Below are 23,290 nucleotides of genomic sequence, written 5' to 3' on the forward strand. Positions count from 1 at the left end.
AATATGAGATGATTTGGGGGGTTAAAGTCTATTCAGTACATTATATTATTATATAACTCAGCAGAAAAAATAAGAACTTTAATCAAGCAACCCAGGATATTCTATGAGAACTTGAAAGTCTGAAACATTTTCTTTACATAAATAATCCAGTATGTTCTCATGTATTTACTTACAGGTCTCATGTGGGTTCTTCTTATGATTCCAGCCCGGAACATTTCACCGATGGTTTCATGGAGTCGTCTCCAGAAGATTATCAAGCAGTGTTTCTACTCTTAGAGAAGACTTCATTCTTGTAGTTTTACTTTTAGCAACAACTTGAAAGTCAATGTACACTGGAGAAGCTTTTTAAAAACTTTTGGATTGTGCATCGTTTCAATTAGAAAGAGCTGATATTGACAACAACCTATAACTACAGGAAATACGTAGGCGTTTTTCTTTCTAAGAAGATGTAAAGAACATCACGTTTTTTTGGGCATTCCTTTTTATATATACAGGTACATCTTGAAAAATGAGAATATCAAGAAAAAGTTCAATATTTTTTGTTACTCATTTCAGAATGTGAAACTCATATATATGATATAGTTTCATTACACATAGAGTAAAACATTTCCAACATTTATTCCTTGAAATGTTGATGATTGTGGCTTATAAATAATGAAAACCCAAAAACCCTTACATTTCTGTTTAAAATATCCTTGTTTTCATTTTCACTTATGTAATATTCAGATTTTCTGAGACACTGAATTTAGGGTTTTCATCATCTATAAGCCACAATCATCCACATTTTAAGAAATAAATGTTTGAAATGTTTCACTTGTAGTTTGTTGTTTACGTGTAATGAATCTATATAATGTATGGGTTTCACATTCATCATGAAATGAGTGACAAAAAATGAGATGTACCTGTACATCATTTTTCTGCTGACAGTGTTGTTTTTCTTGTTGTGCCCTTCCTAGTTTTTCTTTACCTTGCTGTTAAAAACGTGTGTAGTGGGTTCTTTACAATGTTCGAGGTGTTGAAAGATTAAGTCTTGGTTTCTCATCATAACATGTGTCTAGTAATCATCGCAAACCAGTTCGCAGACTTGTTATCCAGCAGCAACACCAGGAGATGCTGGTTATAAAAAATCTTGTCAGCAAATCAGTTTCGAGACATTCTCTATAACTCTAGAGGAAAAATAACAAAACCTACCAAGAGAATGTTACGCCCATCTCAGGCTGATTGGATCAAATTATCTAAAGTTTAAAATGCATGACCTTTGACAAACATCTCAGATCCACAATTTTCTTCAAGGCGGCATGAAAAGCAGACTTATCTGCATTCGTCAGATTCTCTGTTGGCCACACCTTAACTATGCATCTTGAAGTTAAACATCTATCGCGCTTATTCTCTGGTAAGAAGACTATGTTCTGATTCAAAGAGTGTGATTGTGACTAACAAACACACCGAGCCACCTAGAAATGAAGTTGAAAGCAAGAGTCCAATTAATCTTTTTTTAAACGTTTGTCCATACACATGAAAAAAGCAGCGGTACAGTGTGGTGTCAGCAACCGAGACATGGTACAGTGGTACAAGCGGTACAAGTCTTCATCGAAAATCTGTGTTGAAAATAGTGTGATTTTTTTATTAGAGATTATTTGAGCTGTTAAAGATTCGACATAAAATTCAGAGCGACAACATTCTGCTCCTGCTTCAGTCGGGAGAAAAACCGGGTGGACTTTGGCTCTTTTCTTGTCACGGCGGACCTTCCTCGTGACGGCACCGTTGTTTGACAGTTGGCACCTGATACGAGACTCGTGTTCCGAGCCTCGTGCTACTACCTGCAAAATGCATAATTACTACGTCGAGTGCTTTTCGGGTTTGTAAACATGGACTTTTTTTTTTTTCGGCCGGATTTGTGAAGTCGGGGGACTTGAACCTTTTTCTTTTTTTTTTGTGTCTAAACTGATAAGAAGGTTGAGGATCCGGAATGGATGCAAGTCATAAGGCATTAGGTAGGATCCTGACTTTTTTTTGTCTCCCCGGGATAAAACGATTAATAGTCGGCCAAGATTGTAGAAAAACGGCTTCTGGTTTAGAGCTCCTCTGTTTTTTCGAGTTCAATAATAAGAGATAAATACATAAATAATTTAAGCATTCCACACACAAATTAAAACAAGTACACACTGATGGGCACGACACGTGGAAGGGAGCGAGACCTTGTATTGCCACAGCAACAGCTCTGCCGGCGCACAAAAATAGATGCAACACTTCACACCTACAACACAAATCATTCTTGGATGTTGTATCATCAGATGACTCGCTGCTGCACCAGTCGTATGTACTCTTCTTTTTTTCTTTTAGGGTGGAAAGCATAATAATTTGGCAGTTGTTCATCTTTGAGAAAAAGCTTGCTCAAGAAAGTGCGGGCGCTTTCACAAGGTCATAGGAGTCAAACTACACTTGGAAATAGTCGCTCAAGATGATGTCATTTCGATACATGTGCCTCAAAAGTCAGCTGGTGTCGACACGATCCTTCACTTTCAATATGGTGAACATCATTGAGAGCAACATGTAGTCACAATAATTCCATCATTAGGTAAGAGATAAGAAGCAGGTCTGCATCTACTGTTTTATTCTCAAAGGCCACATTATAATCAACTGGTGTAGATTACAGAAGCATGTTGAGGACACAATAAATAACAGGGAATGTTTCAATATTATCAACCAACACTCAAGAGCCAATGAATTCTCTCGCATTATTTTAACAATCTACCTTTTGGTCTTGAAGTCGTTTTTTCTTTTTGGTCTAAGTAGCTTATTAGTTTAACTTCACACGATTTGACACATTTGTGGTTCAATATAATTCCAGGTTTGGCTACGAACTACAACCTGTGAAAGCGCCTTCAACATATGATCTCTTTTTCTTTTTTAACTTCCGGCACATATTTGGTGTCGCACGGCAGTCGTAAAGGTCCAGCTTCCCTCGCACGCCATCGAGTGCATCGTCTCATTAATCTCCAAAAACATTGATTTGTTAATTTATATCAGAAGTCTCTCTCTGTAAACTGCAAATTCAGGCACCAGTCTCTCCAATCGTCAAGCGCTCCACGTCTTCGGAATAATAGTCTACTTGTACAGAAAAGAAAAAAAAAGATTTGGCTACAACTCGCATGGAAAATTCACACCAATGTGGCCAAACATCTGAGAATGAAGTTGACTTTTCGAAAATGAAATCTACTTCAAATCTAGAAAACATCTTTGCGAAAACCTTCTGCATCTGAAGGCCTAGAGCAAAACATGTGGTTATTTGAAACCCATCTTGGACAAGTTACAGCTACAAAAAAACCCACAAAAACAAGCAAAATGTGGTCGAGGCTCCCGCTCGGATCCTCCCAGGATGAAAAACGTATAGCTGTCGTAAGACCGTGAGGCGTCGCTTTCAGATTCCGTCTGTTTCGCCTGCGGGGTTGTCGTCGGTCGCCTTAGCCACTCTGGTGGCTGCCGTCGCCGGTGCGCTTCGCTCGGGCCATGGCTAGCTCGCGGGACACTTTCTTGCGGTCCGTGGCCAGACCCAGGTAGCACATGGTGTCGATGAAGCAGGTGGTGAAGTTGAGCTTACAGCCGAACTCGCTGGTGGCGTAGTCGAAGGGGAACGTGTGGTGGTAGTTGTGGAAGCCTTCGCCTGCAGAACACAGTGGAGGTCAGCGGATGGTGGTCCGGCCCAGATTTTGCTTGGTTAAGGTATTAAAGGTAAGAAAATAACAAAAGAAATTCCATCCTTTGCTGCGGTTCTCATTCAACCGTCTCAGTGATGATCGTCGGCGATAGTTTCAACGGTTTATAAATAAATCATATACTTCATGATAAGCGGTAGGATTTCCTGTCCATGTTTTATCTTGTCTAGATAAAGAATAATCTTAAATGAATTAAGAGGAAGCTGGATTTAAAACTCTCTGTCATTTGACTCCTCAGTGTGAAGTGTCAAGGATGAGGATCTCAGAGATTGAGGGCATGGCTCTCAGTCTAGCAAACTGAATTATTTCTTCAAGTGTGGATAGAGAAATTAATATTTTCTTCTCCAACAGTGTTGCAGCGGAACATGCTTTGCAGCAGAGAATGTGACTTTCATCACAAGACAATGATCATGAATGAAAAATAAGCAACATATAATGGTACAATAACAACAGTGCAATAAAACAAGAAAGCAATAGGAAAGAAAATGGGGAATTAAAAAGGCAAATATTTGTAGAAGCCTGTGATAGTTCAAAAAAACTTCTTTCAATTCTCATTTTCTAATCCCCCTGCTATCCACTAAGGGTTGGGTTTCTGAGTAATCTGTGTGTTTTTGGAGTCGCCGGCAATAATGAGTGTCCTTATCAGGACAGCAAACATCCCAAAAGACACAATAACATCCATATACCTCCGTACTGTACGTCTATACTGTCCATCATGTATTGAAGCTCCAACATGAGAACGTGCTTAGAAATAAATTAAATCTACATCTATAAAAGCCACTGTCTGTTCTTTGTCTCATTCCAAGTACGGGCATAAACTAAATTATACAATATTAAGCAAGTGAAAGCCTGGGACGATGCTGGCACCCTTTTAAAAGGTAATGTAAGCATGGGAAAGTCACGATAAGATATTTTAGCTTAACAACATGGCCTTTGCATCTTTAATTAAAAATGTTTTTTTGTTTGTTTTCAGCTAGTAAGTCTATATTTCAAGCTTGTTTGTATAGGAAGCTACTTAAAATATTGGTCATGCTGGGGCTTAAATACAAGAGTGACATGACAGACGAAAGGTATGGAAGTATTTCCATGTTTGTCTCTTGGGCCAACCAAAGTGAGCCCCAGCTTGCTGCTCGCAGCTCTAAAAAGGAAAAGGATTCCTCTGAAACTGTTCCCGACCCTCAGTCGACCCGACACCGAGTAGAAAACGAGTGAAGTTTGGGTGAACTATCCCTTTAAGAGAATATGCCAAAAGGACTGTTTTTATCAGATGACAACATGCATTCAAGAATCTGGAATCTAATCGCTCGTCTCGTCTGCTTCGTGTCTCATTCTTCTTACCTATCGCACTGAAGGTGACAAACTTGTTCTCTCGCGGGTTGATGCCAGAGTCATAGGGTCGGTTCCCCCACATGTGGGCGGCGCTGTTGACCAGCCAGGTGGCGTTGAGCACCAGCGTGTACCTCAGGACGGTCGGGACAAAGTAAGCCACCCACAGAGACTCGCCCCAGAAGTACCAAGGCACAGACATCGGGACGAAGAAGCACATGAGCAGCACGGTCATCTTGTAGTATCTGAGGAGAAGGAGAGAGGGAGTCAGAGATGCATCGGATGAAAGTGTGGCTTTTAATAAACTAGAGCTTAGTCACTGTGGGCCCTACAGTTGAATCATTTGTTAGCTGCGACTTGCCCTTTCAAACAGGGGTTTGTTTGATCGAGGGGTGACTTGCTTTTCCTCTGTCTCTTGACAAGAGACGCACAGACAAAACACAGTTTGTAGTTTTGGTAGAATTTACACATTATGTACAACACAATACACCGAAACCTTTTCACAATTCATCATAGCTAAATTTAAAACGTATGTAAAATCCTCATAGACTGTCCTTTTGTTTTTGCAATAAATAATGTGAACTCCATGTACTATGAAAAAAATCCATTGTCATCCGTTTCTTCCTTCGTTTGATTTTTTTTTTCTGTTCACATGGTTATTTTATTATTTTTAAAGAAAAGGAAAATCTCATTTGACTTTCTTTTCATGTCCATGTACATTTCCCATGTATTTTTTTAAGTAAATGTACAGATTATTACACAAACATTGAAAAGTAAGCAAGCAAAATTAGTTTTTTTTGTTAAACAAAAGATTCTTGTGTTAGTATTATCTTGGAGCAAATATTACTAACCAAAGAGATTAGAAAAGAAGAAATATTATTTATTTCCACCAAAGTGAGTAACAAGTGACACCAATTCAGTCAACCAGCAAGACACACCTGTTCACCAGATGAACCGGAGCCAAAATCTTATCTTGAATCATTCATTTAATCAGATTGACAAAGTATGACGTAAACATGTGGTCGACTCTGCACAGAAATCTAAAGTTCAGGTCGTCACATAGACTCCGAACAAAGTGTGTGGATTACTTACTTCCTCTGAAACATTACAACTTTGTCACTCTGCAGGTCAGCCAGTTCCAGCTTGCGACCCTTCTCGATGACCTCGGGGTGTTTGCGCACGAGCAGCCAACCGATGTGAGAGAAGAAAAAGCCACGCACGGCGTTGTGAGGGTCCGCGTCGGTCTCTGAGTATTTGTGGTGCACCCTGTGGTCTCTGGCCCACTCGAAGATGTCGTTCTGTGGGATCCAACGGAGACAGAGATAAGACACCGAAGTCGGAGCAACAGGTGTGGAAAACAAGAGCATTTCTGCTTCTTATGATGAAAACATTGCTTTTTAAAAAGGACCAATAGTTCCTCGTTACATAATACTACAGTTTACCAGTAAGAAAAGGCAGCACTCCTGCGAGAGAATGAAATTCACAAAAGAGTTTAAATATTTATATATGGTGTACTATTAATCAACCACAGATGTTTCCTTTTCCAAAAGAACCCCAAACAATACACACAAAGCTGTTGAAAATATCTTAAAGTTCAACTAATGTGTTGATTTAAGTGTGTCTTAAATAGATCTTGGACTCTATTTGAAACACGAGAAAGTCAGGAGAGTTGGATTTTGGATTAGTTGCCCTTTAAATGAATTACCTAATTTTTTCCCTACACAATGGTTACAAGATGAACAAGTTGTTCTCACGTCTACACAACTAAAGCATCAAACCTGTTGTAATGACACCGTAGACCTCTCCTAATTCATGTCACCAGTTTATAGTCATGTGAGAGCTGAGTCATCACTTTTGGTTGTTTTCATTGTCTACCATGTGTGTGTTTGTGCCTGCATAAATGCGTATGTGTTTAAGCAAGTTGAAACGCAGAATGGAAAAATAAAAGATTTGCTTCCATTGAGTGGTGTTTTGTGTATCCGTTTTGTGGGAGCTCAACAACATGATCGTAATTGTACAGAAGTATTAACGGCACTAATGCATTTGAAAAGTGCTTTCTTTGCACAAACAATTCACTTCATCTCTGAGCTGTAAAGATTGTGATTTTGTACATTTGGACCCGTCACTAAAGAAGTGCATCATCTACATTTCAAGCAGTACAATCAGTTAAATCACATCTAATCTCATCACGATAGATGGATGCGTCATCACCTGAAAAGCCATGGAGTTCGCGACACCCAGGAAGATCCGTAGGGGTAACGAGGCCTTGTAGGACCTGTGACTCCACAGACGGTGAGCACCTGCGGTGATTCCTAAAGCACTTATCAAAAAACAGAAAATGGCTGTGGAGAAACAGATAAGATCAAAAGATAAAATATAAGATAATGAAAATTGCAAAAAAATATTGCAACCACACAAGTGTTATTCCGAGAGATAAAACATGCTCTAGTGCGATTAAACCTATTTAACATGAGTTACACAAAACCGTGACAATCATCACACGACGCGATGATGTTAGATCACAAGTTCTCCACCAAACATGTGCCACCTCTCTGATCCTGGGTGTGGAGTGACTTGATACATTTTACAGTATCGCACGGCCATTTTTCCTTTTTTAGATTTCCCCACCAGGCGAGCAGTGAACACTTTTCCCTTTGACAATGCATGCAGGGACATTAAATCTCTAAATGACACACTGGCTGATCTATAATCCCCGTCCATGGCAACAACTGGGAGGATCAGGCTCTCGTCACTCAGTCGCAGTGGTGGGCACAGTATTCAAATCAGAAGTTAAATGGTGGTACATTTATTTAATCCTTACTCTCAAATCTCAACTGTATTGAGGTCAAATTAGCATTAACATACAGAAAAAGGTCTGGAAGATTTAAACCCAAAATATTCATAACATGAATGTTCAACTGATTTTGCCAAAGGGCTCGTCTAAGATACCTTTTTTTAATGTTCGTGGAAAGCCCTGTAACATACAAGTCACAAGATAGATAATTATACACTTCAATAGTCTTCATATTTCTACTTGATTTATGTCATTGAGTGACACAATATTACGAGTTACATCATGAGAAACTCAACTGTTTATCAAGTCATTATACTATGATGTCATTTGTAAGCAAATAAAGCATGTCTTAGGGCCTAGAGTAGGATAAGAAGAGCCAAAACTAAAACTCTGGGAACAATTCTCAAATGGAAAAATTTAAATAAAATGTAGTGGTTAAGAAGAAGGTTGTGTAAAAAACACACTTCATTCCCCCCTGGTTTAAACGTGTTAAAACACTAACCTGCAAAACTAGTTTATAATAGAATCCAGCTCATGTTTAAAAGATTGAAGGCAAGAGCAATAAAATAAGTCTCAAGGCAAACAAGACTTGTTAACCAGAAATACTACTTGAGTCGTTCCCTTCATGACAGTGGATCATATTGTACCATCCAATATAATAATTTTCTTTTTTAAACATTTCCATCATGAACGATCCTGACTTTATCACACACAGGACTGAAAGTTTATCTATCTAACCAGACTTATTCTTATTTAAACTTGCAGGTCTGATGGTGAAATCAAAAAAGAAAGAATATACAAAGACACTGTCCAGAATAATGGTTATGCAACACTCGGTAACTGTTCTAGAACAACATGTATGTTTTAAACTCTATTTACAAGCCGACTTTGTTTAACATTATCCTCTGTTTTTATGCAGCCGGCTTGTACTGTGTACCTTTGACACACCGTAGTTTCCCAGTTTAGGAAATTATTCATTAAATAAGACACAACATTCTAAATCGTTGGATTAGATTAGTCTAGAATATTGAACTTGACATGCGAGTCAAAAAAATACACGGATTTAACTTGAATTAAAATGCATCTCGAGTTGATGTTATTGGCAAAACAACCGTGACTATGACGTCACTAAGATCAAAGTGACTCGTAACTCGTCTTTATAGATGAGGTTTGCTTCTTTGATCTCACTTTGTTATCGCTCACAAACAAGAACGTTCCAATTGTTGACCTTAAACGATACGTACTTTCTAAAGTTCACCGTGCCACGCAGTTATAAAAAAAATTATATTAATAAAAACATTTGCAAATGGTACGATTTTTGTGATATTCGAAATATTACTTTTTGTGTGTCTATTAAAAAAATATATCGTTTTTAAACCGCGATCTTTTGCAATGTTAATTCAATGTTGTATAAGCGATAAAAAAAAAAGAGAACCCCACGCACTCAACGCGAACAGAGCAGTATTTGTATGTGCTTCTCACGCACGTCTTTTGACTGATGGTGTGCAACAGTGGACCGCCATGTTAACAGGTAGATGAACTTACACCACAGCCAGGTCAGGGGAGATGCTGTCGGGATGAGGCAGGCGCCGTACGCGGCTCCTATATGCAGGACGGACATCAATATGACGTTCTTCCACACGATGCTCTTGGCGGGTTGGGGGCCCTCTTTCGCCTTGTACGTGTGATCGAACACATCTTCTCTGGGGGCCTCCGGAAGAACAGTCCCATTCGCGGGCTGCTTGTGTTGCTTCTGCTCCTCCGCCTCCGTCATGCTAGCAAAAATATGCGGGGATGCTGTGGTGGAAAAACAAGGGGGGGAGAAAAAAAGAAGTCAGCCATTTTTTTTTAGAAATGAATTTGTTAAAATGATTCATTTTTTGGTTGCGCCGCGGCTATAGCTAGCTAGCATGGACGAGGAAGATGGTGAAAAAAAAAACGGTGATGCTTGACTTCTAGCTGACATTCGCGGCGTTGCGTAACGAAGATGTTTTATTTAAAAAAAAAGAGATTTAAAAAGGGAACTTACCTCACCGGTGACTGGTAGTTTTGAAAAGAGGTGTCGGCGCTACGATGCAGCGACTCAAGCCAAACCCAAAACTACAGTGAGCGGAAAAGAGAGAGTGACAGTCCGCATCAACGCATCAATGAGAGCTGGAACTAGAGGTGCCTGAACCAGCGGCGGACCAATCGCTGCGAAGATACCGCCCACTTGGTCGCGTCTGATTGGTTCAATCTTTATCTGCTGTTCACCTTTTCTATGCGACGTGCCAGATGTATATTTACCTCCGAGCCGCTGTCTAGACTCGATCAAGTTTCAATATTTTTTGGTCAGGAATCGAGCCATTTTTTTTTGCAATAGCACTGGTGGTGCGATTCTGTCGTTGACCAAAAATTACCCTAAGTTTCAGGTTTACTCCATGTCAAAAGTGCGAACAAACCAATAGTTCCAAATGGTATATAGTTTTGATATAGTTTTGGTCACTTTCTGTGAATACCGGTCAGTAAATGACCAAATCTCTCTAAATTAATCTTACTTTAAAGTGTGAATCTGTTGTGTAATGTGGGCTTAACTTATCTGTCCTTAATCTTTTCTCCTTTTTTGCACATCTGTTTTATGACAAGACAATGTGTTGTTCTCAGAGTTATCTTGATCTTTTAAGTATATATTTTATGGTGGGTTGTTTTAAAGCGCTTTGTGACCTGGAAAAGAGCTCTATAAATAAAAATTACTTACTTACTAACAATAGAAACGTGTATAGGGTGCCCCTTTCATTTTGTAATATTAATACTAGTAATAATGGTTACAATGATTTATTTAGCCACTTTATTATATCAATGATTTACTTACTTATCGTTTTATGATTCAAAACTTCCCGTATTGCAGCTACAATTATAAAACATTTTTCCTTTTTTTTTTTTTTTTAAGAAACAGTTTTGCAAACAAGCACAGGTAGCTTGTGATTTGGATGCAAAACTACTTTCTGACAATATTAGAACTGCTTGCATTACAAAACAACACTCACTCATGCCCACTTTAAAAGCCAGAAGAAATGGCAGAAAATGCAGAAGGTAGGTTCGAAACTGAGATCGTTGGCTGGTCTCTGCCCTAATGGATGTGGTGAAGGGCTCAGATGTTCACCCACAAAAACATGTTGGGTTTGATTTGATTTCCTGATCTAACCAGTCACAATGAAAAAAGAAACGATCACGTTACTAGATCGAGTTATGAGTTTTCTGTTGGATTATGTAATTCCTCAGGGTGGATACCGAGGCCTGAGGCAATTTCTGTATCAAGTCTGAACACAGAGTTGGATTTATGTTGTCTCTTTGTTGAGAACTTTTATTTTACAATTTACATCTTCTATCTTGTTGTTTAGCATCCACATCTTTAAAAAATAAAAAATCATTGTGGGCCAGCATATGAAAGTTCTTTAGATTAGTTCCATGGATCATATTTTTATCCAATGGTGAACAACACTTAAAAACGTAAATCGTCCTATTTTAATCTTGATTTTTGCTTTTTAATCTGACATTGCATCACTAAATAAAACCACAAGCATAAATGAAGTGTCACAATATGAGATAAGGTCATTTTTTGTATTGTAATTGCCTGCTTTAATTGTTCTACTAAATGTCTGAGTCAATACACGTGCAGATTACGTTTATGTTCATGACTATTGCACTGAGGTGAATGTGTTGGACCGCTATGCACAAAGCAATTCCTTTAGAAAACAGTGTCACAAAGCAGGTATGTGTCATCATTTCGTCACCAACGTCAGGAATAGAAGCCTTGTTTCATCATATACGTGCCAAATTCCAACAGTCTTTCAAGCGAAGTTAAAAATACTTGAAAAATAACTTTAAATTAAACCAAAAACATTTAATTTAAATGAGATTGGAGCGAGTCGGTTGCAAATGAAGCCATAAAGATTACATTATTCTGGACTTCGGTTAATAGCTCCACGTATTAAACTCAATGTAAGAACAGTGTCTCCATCTGGTGGACGAATGGTTAAGAAGTTGGTTTATAAGGAGATTGAGCGCCATTGAATGTTTACCAAACCATGTATAATAATTTATCTTAATAGCAAACATGAAGCTCAATACGTGAAAACGTTTTATATTTTGGGGGCTAAATCTGCCCTCACATCGTGGTGTTTATTTATTAGAAAACACGATACCATGAAAACATATCATAACAAAAAAACATCCATTTTCTATTAGATTAGATTTCCTTTATTCATTATTATTATTTAACTCATTTATATTTATACTTTGATATACATTAATTATTATATGCAATATTTAAAACGTTATTTATTTATTCTGTTTATACTATATTGAACTATTTTTAACTTATTAATATTAATGTTTATACTTTTTATATATACATTCACTCTGCTGTGTTTTTTAACGGTTGCCAAGCAACGACATTTTCTTTCCAGTTTTACTGCTGTGTTTTCTGTGCAATGACAATAAAAATAAAGTCTAAAATCTTTATTAGCCCCACAAGGGGAAACTTTAGTTAACAGCGGCATCAGGTGGGAAAAATACAACAAGCAAGAGCACACACAAAAATATTGAATAAAATACTTTAACTACTAATTCACAAGTATACAGTATATACAAAATGTACAATATTTACAAAATATATGTTATTTTCTGGTGCAGTTTTTGTTGTGGAGTCTCACAGCAGCAGGGAAGAAGGACCTGCGATCATCTCCATCACACACCTGGGGTGGATCATCCTGTCGTTGATGGAGCTCTTCAGTGCAGTGAGTGTGGTTTGGAGAGGGTGAGAGACGTGTTTCCACATGGAGGCCAGCTTGGATGGTATCCTGCATACAGACACCTCCTCCACGGACTCCAGGAGGCACCCCAGGACATAGCTGGCCTTCCTTGTGAATCTGTCCAGCTTTCTTCTGTGATGCTGCTCCCCCAAGTGTGAGTGCATGAATGCTCCTCCCCAGATGCAACACTAATAGACTCAGGGACTCATACGCTCCTCGTACTATTAGGCTTTATAGTTCTGAGTTTAGGGGCAGGAGCAGAGTGAAAATATATTTATATTCTATGTTAATCATTGTATCCTTTTCTTTGTGTTATTTCTCTTTGATCCATGTTCTTTATACTTGGATTTTTGTCATTTGTATTTTTGTTCTTTTATTGCACTTTGTTCTGGTTCTTGTTTCATAAATCTATTGTCTGTGTTGCTGGGGGTTGTTTTTCCTGGCACCAGCCCACAGAGTCCTGGACAAGTCCTCGATACGACTGGCCGTCCCCGTCTTTGATGAGGCCGACGATGGCGGAGTCGCCCGAGAACTTTTGCAGGAGTCAGTCTTTGACACATATTCCTGGGTCCTCACGTACTGTGGACGGTTGGTGAGGAAGTCCACGATCCAGCCTGTGAGGTGTGGGTCTACTCCAGGCAGCTCCAGCTTGTCCTTCAGGATGTCCGACCTGATGGTGTTGAAAGCATTGCTTAGATCCTAACAGGGCTTCCAGGGGACTCCAGCTGGTACGTAAACTGAAACAGGTCCATGGAAGAGGACGCAGGTGATTGAGGACCAGCTGCTCCAAGGCCTTCATAAGGTGGGATGTTAAGGCCATCGATCTGTAACAGGTGCTGGGTCTTTGGCAACGGTACAACACAGGTCTTCCTCCAGACGAGTGGCACTCTTCCCAGTTTCAGGCTGAACAGATGTCCTATGATTCCACTCAACTGGTCAGAACATGTCCTAAGCAGCCGTCTGGTCCTGCTGACTTCCTGTTCTTTGTTCTCCTCAGTTGGTTTCTCACCTGGAGAGGTGTGGGGGTCAAGTTGAAGTAGGGGGGCAGTGTTTCCTGTGATGTCCGAGGGTAGGCGGAGACATCACTTGGTGGTGGGGGAGGTGAAGGTAGGTTGAATAGAGTGGTGGAGCAGCAGGGGGCTGGGCAGATACATCCTCAAACCTGCGGAAGTAGATATTAAGTTTATCTGCCCATGTTTGGTCTCCTGCTGCCTGAGAGTTACATTTCTGGTGACCAGACATGGTTTCTAATCGCAGCCAAACTTCCCAAACTACCCTCCTTTAGCAGTCCTTCCCCTCCCTGATTTTTCTTCTCAGCTCCCTCTGGACAGCCTTCTTCAGCTCCTCTTGGTCACCTGACTTAAATGCTTTCTTTTTCTTCTTTACGAGCGCCTTAATGCCAGGATTTAAGATTATTATTTATTCAATTCCTTCCTTCCCACATCACGTGATTGGAAGTTTCATTATAATTGCTAACATCTGTTTATTATCTTATTTGAAACACCTTTACAGTATATATTTCACTGTATCAACATCAGCATTCATGTATTTTGACCAAGGCTTTCCTTTCGTGGGTCCAAAATGTGATTAAATCAGTATAAATCATGAACTGTACATTATGTAACCCTGGATGTAATATATACAGAACAAAACAATAACAAATATTTTTGTTCAATTTCAATATAATTTTTCTTAAAAAAGGGGTTCTCTGGTTCTTTTGTCGTTACATGATTGAAATGAACATAAGAGATAAGCAACTGTTTTATTGGGGGGGTTTATTTACGTTTTCTTTCATGTATCTGTTCAACACTTCACCTTTGAGCTGCAAAATCTATAAACAAGCACCAGAGGAAACAAATCCTTAACAGAATACTTTTTTACCTTCAGGGATGCGAGTGTTTTTATTGTATATTTTGTATATAGCACATAGATACGCAGCATGCGTAGCTTGTCACGTGGGATGATGACATGATGTCAATATTTAATAAAGGGCTTGTTTTGTGTTATTCAAACATAATTTTTTTTCCACCTAAGGTACGATGGTCTTCCAGTCACTATTCATTTCTTACACTGTACAAAACACTCCAAACTCAAAGCCCCTTGTTCTTGAATAAATGCCATTGGAAAATCTTTATTGTCACATTAAATAATTGTGATAATTTAAAAATAATTATTAAAGGGAGTTTCATTAATTTTACATACATTATTTGAGGAGGAATAAATACGAACTACACCGTAAAGGCTACATCCGCCTTACGTCACCCGGCGTCTTTATTTACTTCCGGTCCGGGTCGTGGCTGCGATGGAAGTAAACAGGGACGAAGCGGAGCGTTGCATCGATATCGCCACTGCGGCACTGGGTAGTGGGGAGTCGGAGAAAGCGCGGAGGTTCCTGGAGAAGGCCCAGAGACTGTTCCCCACCGAGAAAGCCGGAGGTGAGACGTGAGGATGGAGAGATGATGGCGGCTGCTCCGTCGTCCAGAGGAGGCGCAGCTGCAGCCGCATCATCTGCAGCATCACCAGCTGCAGGGCTCTCATCCTGGGCCTGCGTTAGCATCCAACATTTTTACATCTCATCACCCATGGATGTACTGTATATTCAGATTCTATTTGATGCCATAACTGAGAAAATACACTTGAATGCACGAGCAATATTGCAGGGAATATATTTAAGCAACATCCACTATGGTATCCTCGAAAGTTAAACCTTACCATTTGGTTTATATCATCAAAATGGAAAGCAGAACATTTCGCAAATGTTTATGAATTCTATACATACATAAATACAAATTTCATGTTGAGTTGGCAGCATTGTCATTATTGATAGTGTTGATCCATCACTAGTTTGTGTCAATGTTATCTTGATAAAACACATGTGAAATCTAATGAACGCCTTTTAAAGATTGTTAGTCAGTAATAAATCTTTATGACACACTTGATGGTTCATTGGTAAATCTGGTGTAGTTTCCAGAGTCAACTTTGAGTCCAGTTTGATTGTTAGTTTTACTTCAATATTTCTGAATGTATTTCCATGGAAGTAAATGTGCGGCATCAGACTTTGAATATGAATTTGTTGAAAATGATTCATTAGTTATTTTTTGCGATTTATTTTTTCATCGATGCATGAATATATTCAGTGTAAAATTCAATGCCTAAAAATAAAATCAATGTAAATTATATATTCAGTGTAAACGATTTAATAATAATAAAAAAAAAGTAATGTAAAACATTAATTGAAAGAAATTTGGTGTAAAAAAAAAAGAAATTAACATCCGGAACACCATCATGTTTAGAAGTAACAACCATCATGTTTGTTGGACGCCATGGCCTGAATGTTAGCACTGACCAGATTTCTTGCACTTAATTTATTTACATTGAATCTCTTTTACCATTACATTATATATTGAATGTATTTATGCATTGAAAAAGCATAGAACTGTGCTGGAAATGTGACGTTTTTTTTATGCAATTCAGTGTTTAAAAAAAGTCATATTGCAAACATTTACTTCCATATATATCAATATGTCTTGTTGTCAGGGCCGGGTCTAGGCTGGGGCAAGAGGGGGCCTGGCCCCCTCAAATAAATGTTGTGCCCCCTCAAACTTACATGTAAGTAAGTAAGTAACAGCACAATGCCCCCTCAAGATTTGTGGCTGGCCCTCATACATGCCTGTCTAGACCCGGCCCTGCTTGTTGTATCAAGTTTTTAAAGTAAACTACTGACGCCAGGAAAATTAATGTGAAATATTTGTACATATTTTATATCATTCCTTTAGCACTGCTGGAACTCATAGCCAAAAATGGATTTTCACCCAGACAAGATGGCTCGGACTTTGGTGGAATGTCTGGGCCTCGGCAGCGGCAGACCACCTCTGGGTCCGCCAGCTCAGAAGATAAATCCTCAGACACCCCAAAACCATACACTGCTGAACAGCTGGATGCTGTGAAAAGGTGCTTTGTTTTTTAATGTTTAATACAAGACAATTTTTACATTCACCTGCTGCACACCTAACATGTCTATCTACACAGAATAAAACAATGCAAAACCTTTTATGAAATCCTGGGCGTGCAGAAAGACACCAATGAAGAAGAGCTAAAGCGTTCGTATAGAAAGCTCGCTTTGAGGTTTCATCCGGACAAGAACCACGCTCCCGGTGCTACTGAAGCGTTTAAAGGTCATTTGAACTTAAACAATGTTGCTGTAAGTGTTACTAACAACTCGATATCCTGGCTTCTGTGCGCAGCCATTGGAAACGCCTACGCTGTTCTCAGCAACGTCAAGAAAAGACAGATGTATGACAAGTGTGGAGAGGAGACGAAGCATCCTTCAAGTCATAGCTCCAATAATAACAACTTTGAGTCGGATATCTCCCCAGAAGACCTATTTAATATGTTCTTTGGAGGTGGTTACCCTTCCAGTAAGTGTCCCTCTTAACCCACTACGTTACAAATCCGTTCTGTTCTAGTGATATTTTCAATAATAACATAGGTACCCAGCACATGTACGCGAATGGGAGGATGCGTCAGCCGAGGCGAGAGAGAAGAGAGCGGCGACAAGATGTAAGCATGTGTTACAGTGACGGTCGTAACTCTTGTTTCTAAATATGTTTTGTTGTTGTTGTTGCAGGGAGGTCTCGCTCTGTTTGTGCAGGTGATTCCTATCCTCATCCTGGTAATCGTTTCAGCACTCAGTCAGATTATGGTCAACAACGCCCCCTATAGCCTCAACTACAGGCCGTGAGTATGACTCATAGTCTCATTTTTGATTTGTGTGAACAATGACTACGTAATGAAAAATGAATCTCTTTTTTTTTCTCCAATTATTAGTTTTTGCTTAACATTGTTTAAATATAATTCTAGCTGAGAACCTTATCTTCTGGGTGACTATGTTAAGCAAAAAAGAACTGATTGTAAATCTAATAACACTGGGTCTAAGACTGTAGTGCTTATTTAGCATTATGTTTTTTTTTATTTGAGAGAAAAACTAAACCAAAAGGTGCTTTATTTTATCAACAGATATGAAAATAGGGGAAGAGGTAAGGGGTACATAACACATAGTGTCATAAAATGAAACCTACTGCCTGTACAAGGTTGTATAATAGTAATGGAAGTAATAAAAATGATTATTTATTTAGTCATATCTAGACATTTCCCATCTTTTTTTCGTAAGAACCACTTTCATCAATAGCTGTGATATTGTATTTGTACTCACTGAGTATATTCATTTGTCAGTACTTAAGGAACATAAAATTGTGGACATATAATATTTAAAAAAGTTATCAATATATGAAGATTCCACTTTGTCAACCCAAGAAAAGTATCTACATGCACCAGGAGGATATAATAAGGGCATAATGTCAGACAGTAACTAGTTGTTTAAATTTCCATTCTAAGAAACAGCCAATAATAGCTTAAGCTAGAGCAACATCAAATACCCACTAAAAAAATAAAAGCTACTCAAATACTAGGATTACTGTTAATAAAGTTTCTTGGCCAGAACTTGTGTCATTAAAGACAATATGATATGAATCGAAAGTCACGTGTAATTTAGATTTGTTTTGACAACATCCTGTTGACAAGTCGCCAGTGTAAACAAATCCTTTTCCACTGCCTTGTTTATTTTGCTGAGCCCAGTCCTCCTCATCACGAGGCGCTCGTCACTTGATCCGAGACAGATGGCGCATATCTGCCATTCTTGCCCTGAATCCAGTCACAAGATCTCCTTACCTTGACGTCTTGTCCGACCACAGGTCAGCAGGCTACTCTCAGAAGCGCCTGACTGAGAAGCTAAAGATTCCGTACTACGTGGGAGATCAGTTCTCCTCCGAGTACACCGGGGCCAATCTGCAGCACCTGGAGCGCTCGGTGGAGGAGGAGTTCATCTCAAACCTCCGCAGCAACTGCTTGAAAGAGAAACAGCAAAGTAAACAGACATTTGTCTCTCCTGTCATAACGTCTATTTTACACCATGTTTTGTGTGGTCTCTTGCAGAGGAGGGTATGCTGTACAGAGCCCGCTATTTCGGAGACAGTGACCTCTACCAAAGGGCGCAGAGGGCCCGTACCCCGAGCTGTGCCAAACTGTCCGAGATGATCGCGTCGTTACACGGTTGATGAAACTCTCACAATCGAGCTAGAAATATTTTAAAAATCGACGACAAAAGGTGTACAACAGGTCACCGCCATTTCGCTTTAAAGATTGAATTATTAAACAGCAGGAAAACATCGTCACACATCAGTGTCAAAAGGCTGCTTCCACATTGTAACGCTTTTATTTTGAAACACTTTTCTCTGTTCAAATGTTTGAACAATTTCTCTATTTGGTTTTCTACTGGAGCATGACATTCAGTTACACCCTGAATCTATCTGACAGTTTGACCAGTTAGCTCCCCGAGGCATTCCCACGCCAGCTGAGAGATAGATTCTGTCCACCAGATTCTTCTCCATGGTCTCCTACTGTTGGGACGTTCCCTGAACACTCCAGCGAGACATTCGAGAGCCATCCTGATCAGATGCCTGAGCCACCTCATCTGATTCCTCTCAACTAAGAGTAGCAGTGGCTCTACTCCGAGCCTCTCCCGGATGGACTTGACCCTATATATCTAAGGCCGAACTAGTCTCTCAGCTGGTTTTGGGAACGCTGAACAAACTGGCCTGGGATCATTCCTTGTTGAGGCTACTGGCTGTGCAACCAAACCCCAGATAAGCGGTGGGAAAATAACTTTATAAACTTAAAGGTAAAACCTGTGATATTAATTACAACGTTATTACAGTGGATTAGCTAAGCAGCAGAAATGTGGACGTAGCCTTTGATATTTGATTCTCAAATATATAAGCCATGTTAGTAGCTTTTCCTTAAGTTCTGGTGCTGATCGATGCAACACTGAATGATTCCTCTTGAGTTTTGGCTGCGAGGTCATGGAGGAGTTTAATTGCACATTTTAACCTTTTGAAAACTATGCAGTCGTGATGAAAGAGTCCGAGTGTGTCCTGTTTGTCTCTTTTTAGTCTTCGACACTGAGGGAGTAAGAGCCGTGCAATCCTTCTTTGTGTTACTTCTATAATTTGTGCAACACTGAGACTGTGAAAAGCTGTTTTTTACCTTGTTTTTACTCCCCTACAGAAATAAAAACGATACTTCAGAGTTGGTTTCAAACTGCTGACTGGTTTCCTTTCACTTGTGTGTCAGGATTAGAACTGTAGTTTTCCGCACGTACATTTTAGGGTGGACGTGCAGAATGTGCCTGGCAGGAACTGCTGTGTCACATTCTCTGACCGACTATTCAGTCATCTGATTGTGGTTTCAGCAGCGGGGAGCATCTGCTCTCATGCTGTCAGACCAACACGCCTATTACACACTATTGTCAATAGTTGGGTCCGTTTCAGGGTTTGTCTAAGAAAGGTTACCTCAGTTCACATTAGCACCTTATCCAGGAGATCTGTTGTGTCGGTAACATCAAGCCTCAGTTCAGAGGACACACAAGTTTCCATTTAAACAAGTCAGGATTCATTCAACTTTCTAAAGGTCTTTTTAAAACAGGGGTCCCCAATCTCTTTCACATGACGGACCAGTTTAACATCTGCAATTATTGTACAGGTCGGCCTTCAATTAAAAACGGCAGAATATAAAGTAGCCCAACCGGGGGGTAAAAAAACAAACATTAAGTGGATAAAAACAAGGTCTCACTATAATGCTGAATCAGCAGGAGCCATGGGCTGGTTTCACTGTAACAGGATGTTCCAAATAGAGTTAATGTTTTACTTATTATAGCTTGTTTGCCGCCTTGTTTTTTTAGTAAACGTGACTGAAAAAAAACATGTGTTAAAAAAACGGCACACTCACATGGATTTTAAGGAAACACTATGTTTGGAGGGTGTGGTGAAGGTTACAGAAAAAGACCTCAGCACTGAGCCAGAGGAACGCCTGTGAAAAGACAATGGCACAGGATGTCCGTCCTTGCCTTGACACACTAACTAAAAGAACACCCAGTGAAATAGGATTTGATCCGAAAATGGAGATACAAGAAAGTGATGAGTCACCTCTTTGAGACCAGTTCTTTGAATGTTATTTATCTGCGGGTAGTTTGACATACATTTCTTTTTTTGTCATATTAAGTTATTAACTTAACTTTTAAAGTGAATTTATTTTACTAAACTACATTATTTTTCTTCATTATATGTTTTAAACAAGAGATCAAATATACCATTATTCTTCCCACATTGGGGAAATGTAAGTTGTCGCAAGAAAACATTAACCATAAGTAAAGTAAAAACCATGCAATATATTATAAATTATATGTATTATTGTTATCATATTTACTTCGTTTTTGTTTGTATTGTATCATTGTAATGTCTGTGCACTTTAGTTAAAATGTCCTCTCTGTCTGCACCGCAGGAACAGTGAGAAACGTAATCTGTATTCCTTTTTATCTCCTCTACATGTTAAGAGATTGACAAATAAAATGGATATATGATATGAAGTACACATTATATATAAAGACATAGAGTACACTTAGAAAAGGTAAAAACAAAATAAATATTTTAAAGTACAAGATATACCTATAATAACTAATGATAATAAATAATACAATATAAATAGTAAAATGAACATTTTATTGTCATGTTTTTAGAATATCTTTTATCATGATTTTAAAAAAAAATAACTCTACACTTAATCAACTTGAACATAAAATCTCATACCCTTATTCTTCTTACATGATTTCATGCAAATGTAAGTTTGATCTCAGTTTTTGTTTTTATATTTTAAAAAAATAAAAAGATCTGCAGTATTTTAACTTTCTACACTTTGACTTTCCAGACCTAATAATCATATATTTCTTTCTTATAAAACTTTTATTTCTGTATATAATAAACAGATTTTATTCCAGTTGTGTCATGTTTCAAGGAATCGACAACAGCAGTTCTTAAAAAAATAATTTATTGCGGTGGTGGAAGTACAAAAACAAAGTGCGATCATGGATATTTGAATATCAAATAAATAATGTTGAAAGCAGGACAGATTTACACAGAAATGGAATGACATCCCATTTGAAGCGCTCATCAATGTCCCCAAAAGTTCTCTGTGAATACAAAAAAAAAAGAAATCATAATTGTTTTTTAAAACGACTATAGCTAGCTGCCACTTCATGGTTTCAATAGAAACTGAGGTACACTTGCAACACAGATGTTGATGGTTTAGAAATGCGATGGATGGACATCAGCTCCAGGTACCATTTACGTTGGTTCCCTTACATCGGGAACAAAAAAGGCTAGATATAATATACTTGATAAGGCTTCATAACAAGTTCACAGACTCTTCATAGAGGTCTCAACATTCCTCGATCAGAAGTGCTCCAGAACAATACAGTTTCTTCTTAATCACGCGGAAGCCGGTGCTGAGTTTGATGGCTTGTCTCACGACCGGTGTGGAGGGAGACCTGGTGCTGAACAGTCCTTGGATTTTTGGCCACAATCCTCCCGACTCTAACCTCAGCACCAGCGTGAGCTGAAAGGTGGGGACGAGGTAAGGGTCTACGGAGATCTGCTCCACGCTCTGGCAGGTGTCCCCCTGCTCCACGCAGAGGTCTATGAGGGCCCCCCTCAGACCGCAGGGCTCGCTGGCGGCCAGGTGGAGCAGCTCCTGCCCGATGTGCTCCAGGAGTTTCTCCGGGATCAGCAGCTTGGCACATCGCAAGGCACAGTCGGAATCTTTGGCTTCTCGCAGGCTCCTCGCGATGAGCTCCACGGCTTCCTTCAGGATGGTCTCCTCCATCGGGTCGTAGAACAGGTCGTCGCTGCAGGCAGACAGCTCGCCGGGTTCGAAGTCCGACACTGTTGGAGGAGACAAAAGGTGGGATCAGAAGAGGAACTTCTGGGGCTTCAGGGTACTGGTCCAGTTGCAACGTTGCTTACCAGAGTCTGAGAGGTCACTCCTGCTGCTGTTGTTGGACTTGGACTCGATGCTGCCGGTGTTGCCAGGGGTGCTGAAGTCGGCCAGTCTTTGCACCAGTTTTCCCCAGGACATCCTTCTGGGACTACCGTCCACCAGCGATGGAGGTGAGCTGCAGATATCAATGGGTGCTGATAGAGCTGGCATCTTCTCGCTGTGTCAGGAAAAACAACAATAGAAAACTATGAAAATCATTTCATAAAAACACACTTTTGAGCCTTAAGCATAGGAAAACACCAAAGCGAGTAAATGTTCAAGATGGTTTTTTTTTTTAAATGAAACTCAAAAATCCGTTTAACAAAAGCTTTTTTTTTTAAGTCACTAAAATCCAACAAGAAGGAATAAATACTTACAGTTCTGTGAGAAAACGTTGCGTTAAGTCCCTTTTTTTCGATGTTGCAGACGGTTGTTTTTGCAGCTATTGTCTGCAAAAAAACAAGTGTCCGGGGAAAAGTTGAGCGTCGTAAGTCCAGACCGTTGACAGAGCAGCTGTCGAAGTCTGCGGTGAAGCCTGCAACAATGGTTTTATACCAGGCCGAGAGGCCACGCCCCCCGAGCCTCTGCCGGCCAATCAAAAACGGAGGCACGCCGTCCAGGCTGTTTCTTGCCTGGTAACATGCCAGCCGAGAAGAAAGAGGAGAAGCCTGTTTGTGCGAGTGCGATGGAAATGTACCGAGGCTTGTCAGGGCAAGTTGGATCGCCTTTGTTCAAAA

At 39.5% G+C, this 23,290-nt stretch overlaps 3 protein-coding genes across 3 annotated transcripts; 1 reads left to right on the plus strand and 2 right to left on the minus strand.

Annotated features, from left to right (window-relative positions):
- Positions 1 to 1,479: 1,479 nt before the first annotated feature.
- On the minus strand, positions 1,480 to 10,307 carry scd (stearoyl-CoA desaturase (delta-9-desaturase)). The gene is made up of 6 exons (XM_087784285.1): positions 9,866 to 10,307; positions 9,382 to 9,633; positions 7,254 to 7,384; positions 6,135 to 6,340; positions 5,055 to 5,287; positions 1,480 to 3,664 (listed from the first exon to the last, which is right to left on the minus strand). Exons 2-6 carry the CDS (start codon positions 9,608 to 9,610, stop codon positions 3,465 to 3,467), a joined length of 999 nt encoding a protein of 332 aa, XP_087640411.1. The 5' UTR covers positions 9,611 to 9,633; positions 9,866 to 10,307; the 3' UTR covers positions 1,480 to 3,464.
- Positions 10,308 to 14,714: 4,407 nt separating this feature from the next.
- Positions 14,715 to 19,753, plus strand: dnajb12b (DnaJ heat shock protein family (Hsp40) member B12b). Its single transcript, XM_087782858.1, has 8 exons — positions 14,715 to 15,064; positions 16,406 to 16,580; positions 16,659 to 16,804; positions 16,874 to 17,047; positions 17,119 to 17,189; positions 17,257 to 17,366; positions 18,380 to 18,552; positions 18,621 to 19,753. Exons 1-8 carry the CDS (start codon positions 14,932 to 14,934, stop codon positions 18,740 to 18,742), a joined length of 1,104 nt encoding a protein of 367 aa, XP_087638984.1. The 5' UTR covers positions 14,715 to 14,931; the 3' UTR covers positions 18,743 to 19,753.
- Positions 19,754 to 21,549: 1,796 nt separating this feature from the next.
- ddit4 (DNA-damage-inducible transcript 4) lies at positions 21,550 to 23,071 on the minus strand. The gene is made up of 3 exons (XM_087784290.1): positions 22,931 to 23,071; positions 22,541 to 22,731; positions 21,550 to 22,459 (listed from the first exon to the last, which is right to left on the minus strand). The coding sequence occupies exons 2-3, from the start codon at positions 22,722 to 22,724 to the stop codon at positions 21,957 to 21,959; spliced, it is 687 nt and encodes a 228-aa protein (XP_087640416.1). The 5' UTR covers positions 22,725 to 22,731; positions 22,931 to 23,071; the 3' UTR covers positions 21,550 to 21,956.
- Between the last annotated feature and the right edge of the window lie 219 nt (positions 23,072 to 23,290).

This window comes from Callionymus lyra, chromosome 2 (assembly GCF_982586985.1).
Source record: "Callionymus lyra chromosome 2, fCalLyr1.hap1.1, whole genome shotgun sequence".
Classification (NCBI taxonomy): Eukaryota; Metazoa; Chordata; class Actinopteri; order Syngnathiformes; family Callionymidae; genus Callionymus; species Callionymus lyra.

Excerpts from the sequence above, each read along its gene's own strand:
- scd (XM_087784285.1), bottom strand. The coding sequence starts at position 9,610 with ATGACGGAGGCGGAGGAGCAGAAGCAACACAAGCAGCCCGCGAATGGG. Across the intron at positions 7,385-9,381 it reads TCCCCTGACCTGGCTGTGGT|CCATTTTCTGTTTTTTGATA; the intron begins GTAAGTTCATCT and ends GTTTCTCCACAG. Across the intron at positions 6,341-7,253 it reads CGAACTCCATGGCTTTTCAG|AACGACATCTTCGAGTGGGC; the intron begins GTGATGACGCAT and ends TGGATCCCACAG.
- ddit4 (XM_087784290.1), bottom strand. The coding sequence starts at position 22,724 with ATGCCAGCTCTATCAGCACCCATTGATATCTGCAGCTCACCTCCATCG. Across the intron at positions 22,460-22,540 it reads GAGTGACCTCTCAGACTCTG|TGTCGGACTTCGAACCCGGC; the intron begins GTAAGCAACGTT and ends CTCCTCCAACAG.
- dnajb12b (XM_087782858.1), top strand. The coding sequence starts at position 14,932 with ATGGAAGTAAACAGGGACGAAGCGGAGCGTTGCATCGATATCGCCACT. Across the intron at positions 16,805-16,873 it reads TGCTACTGAAGCGTTTAAAG|CCATTGGAAACGCCTACGCT; the intron begins GTCATTTGAACT and ends TTCTGTGCGCAG. Across the intron at positions 17,048-17,118 it reads TGGAGGTGGTTACCCTTCCA|GTACCCAGCACATGTACGCG; the intron begins GTAAGTGTCCCT and ends ATAATAACATAG.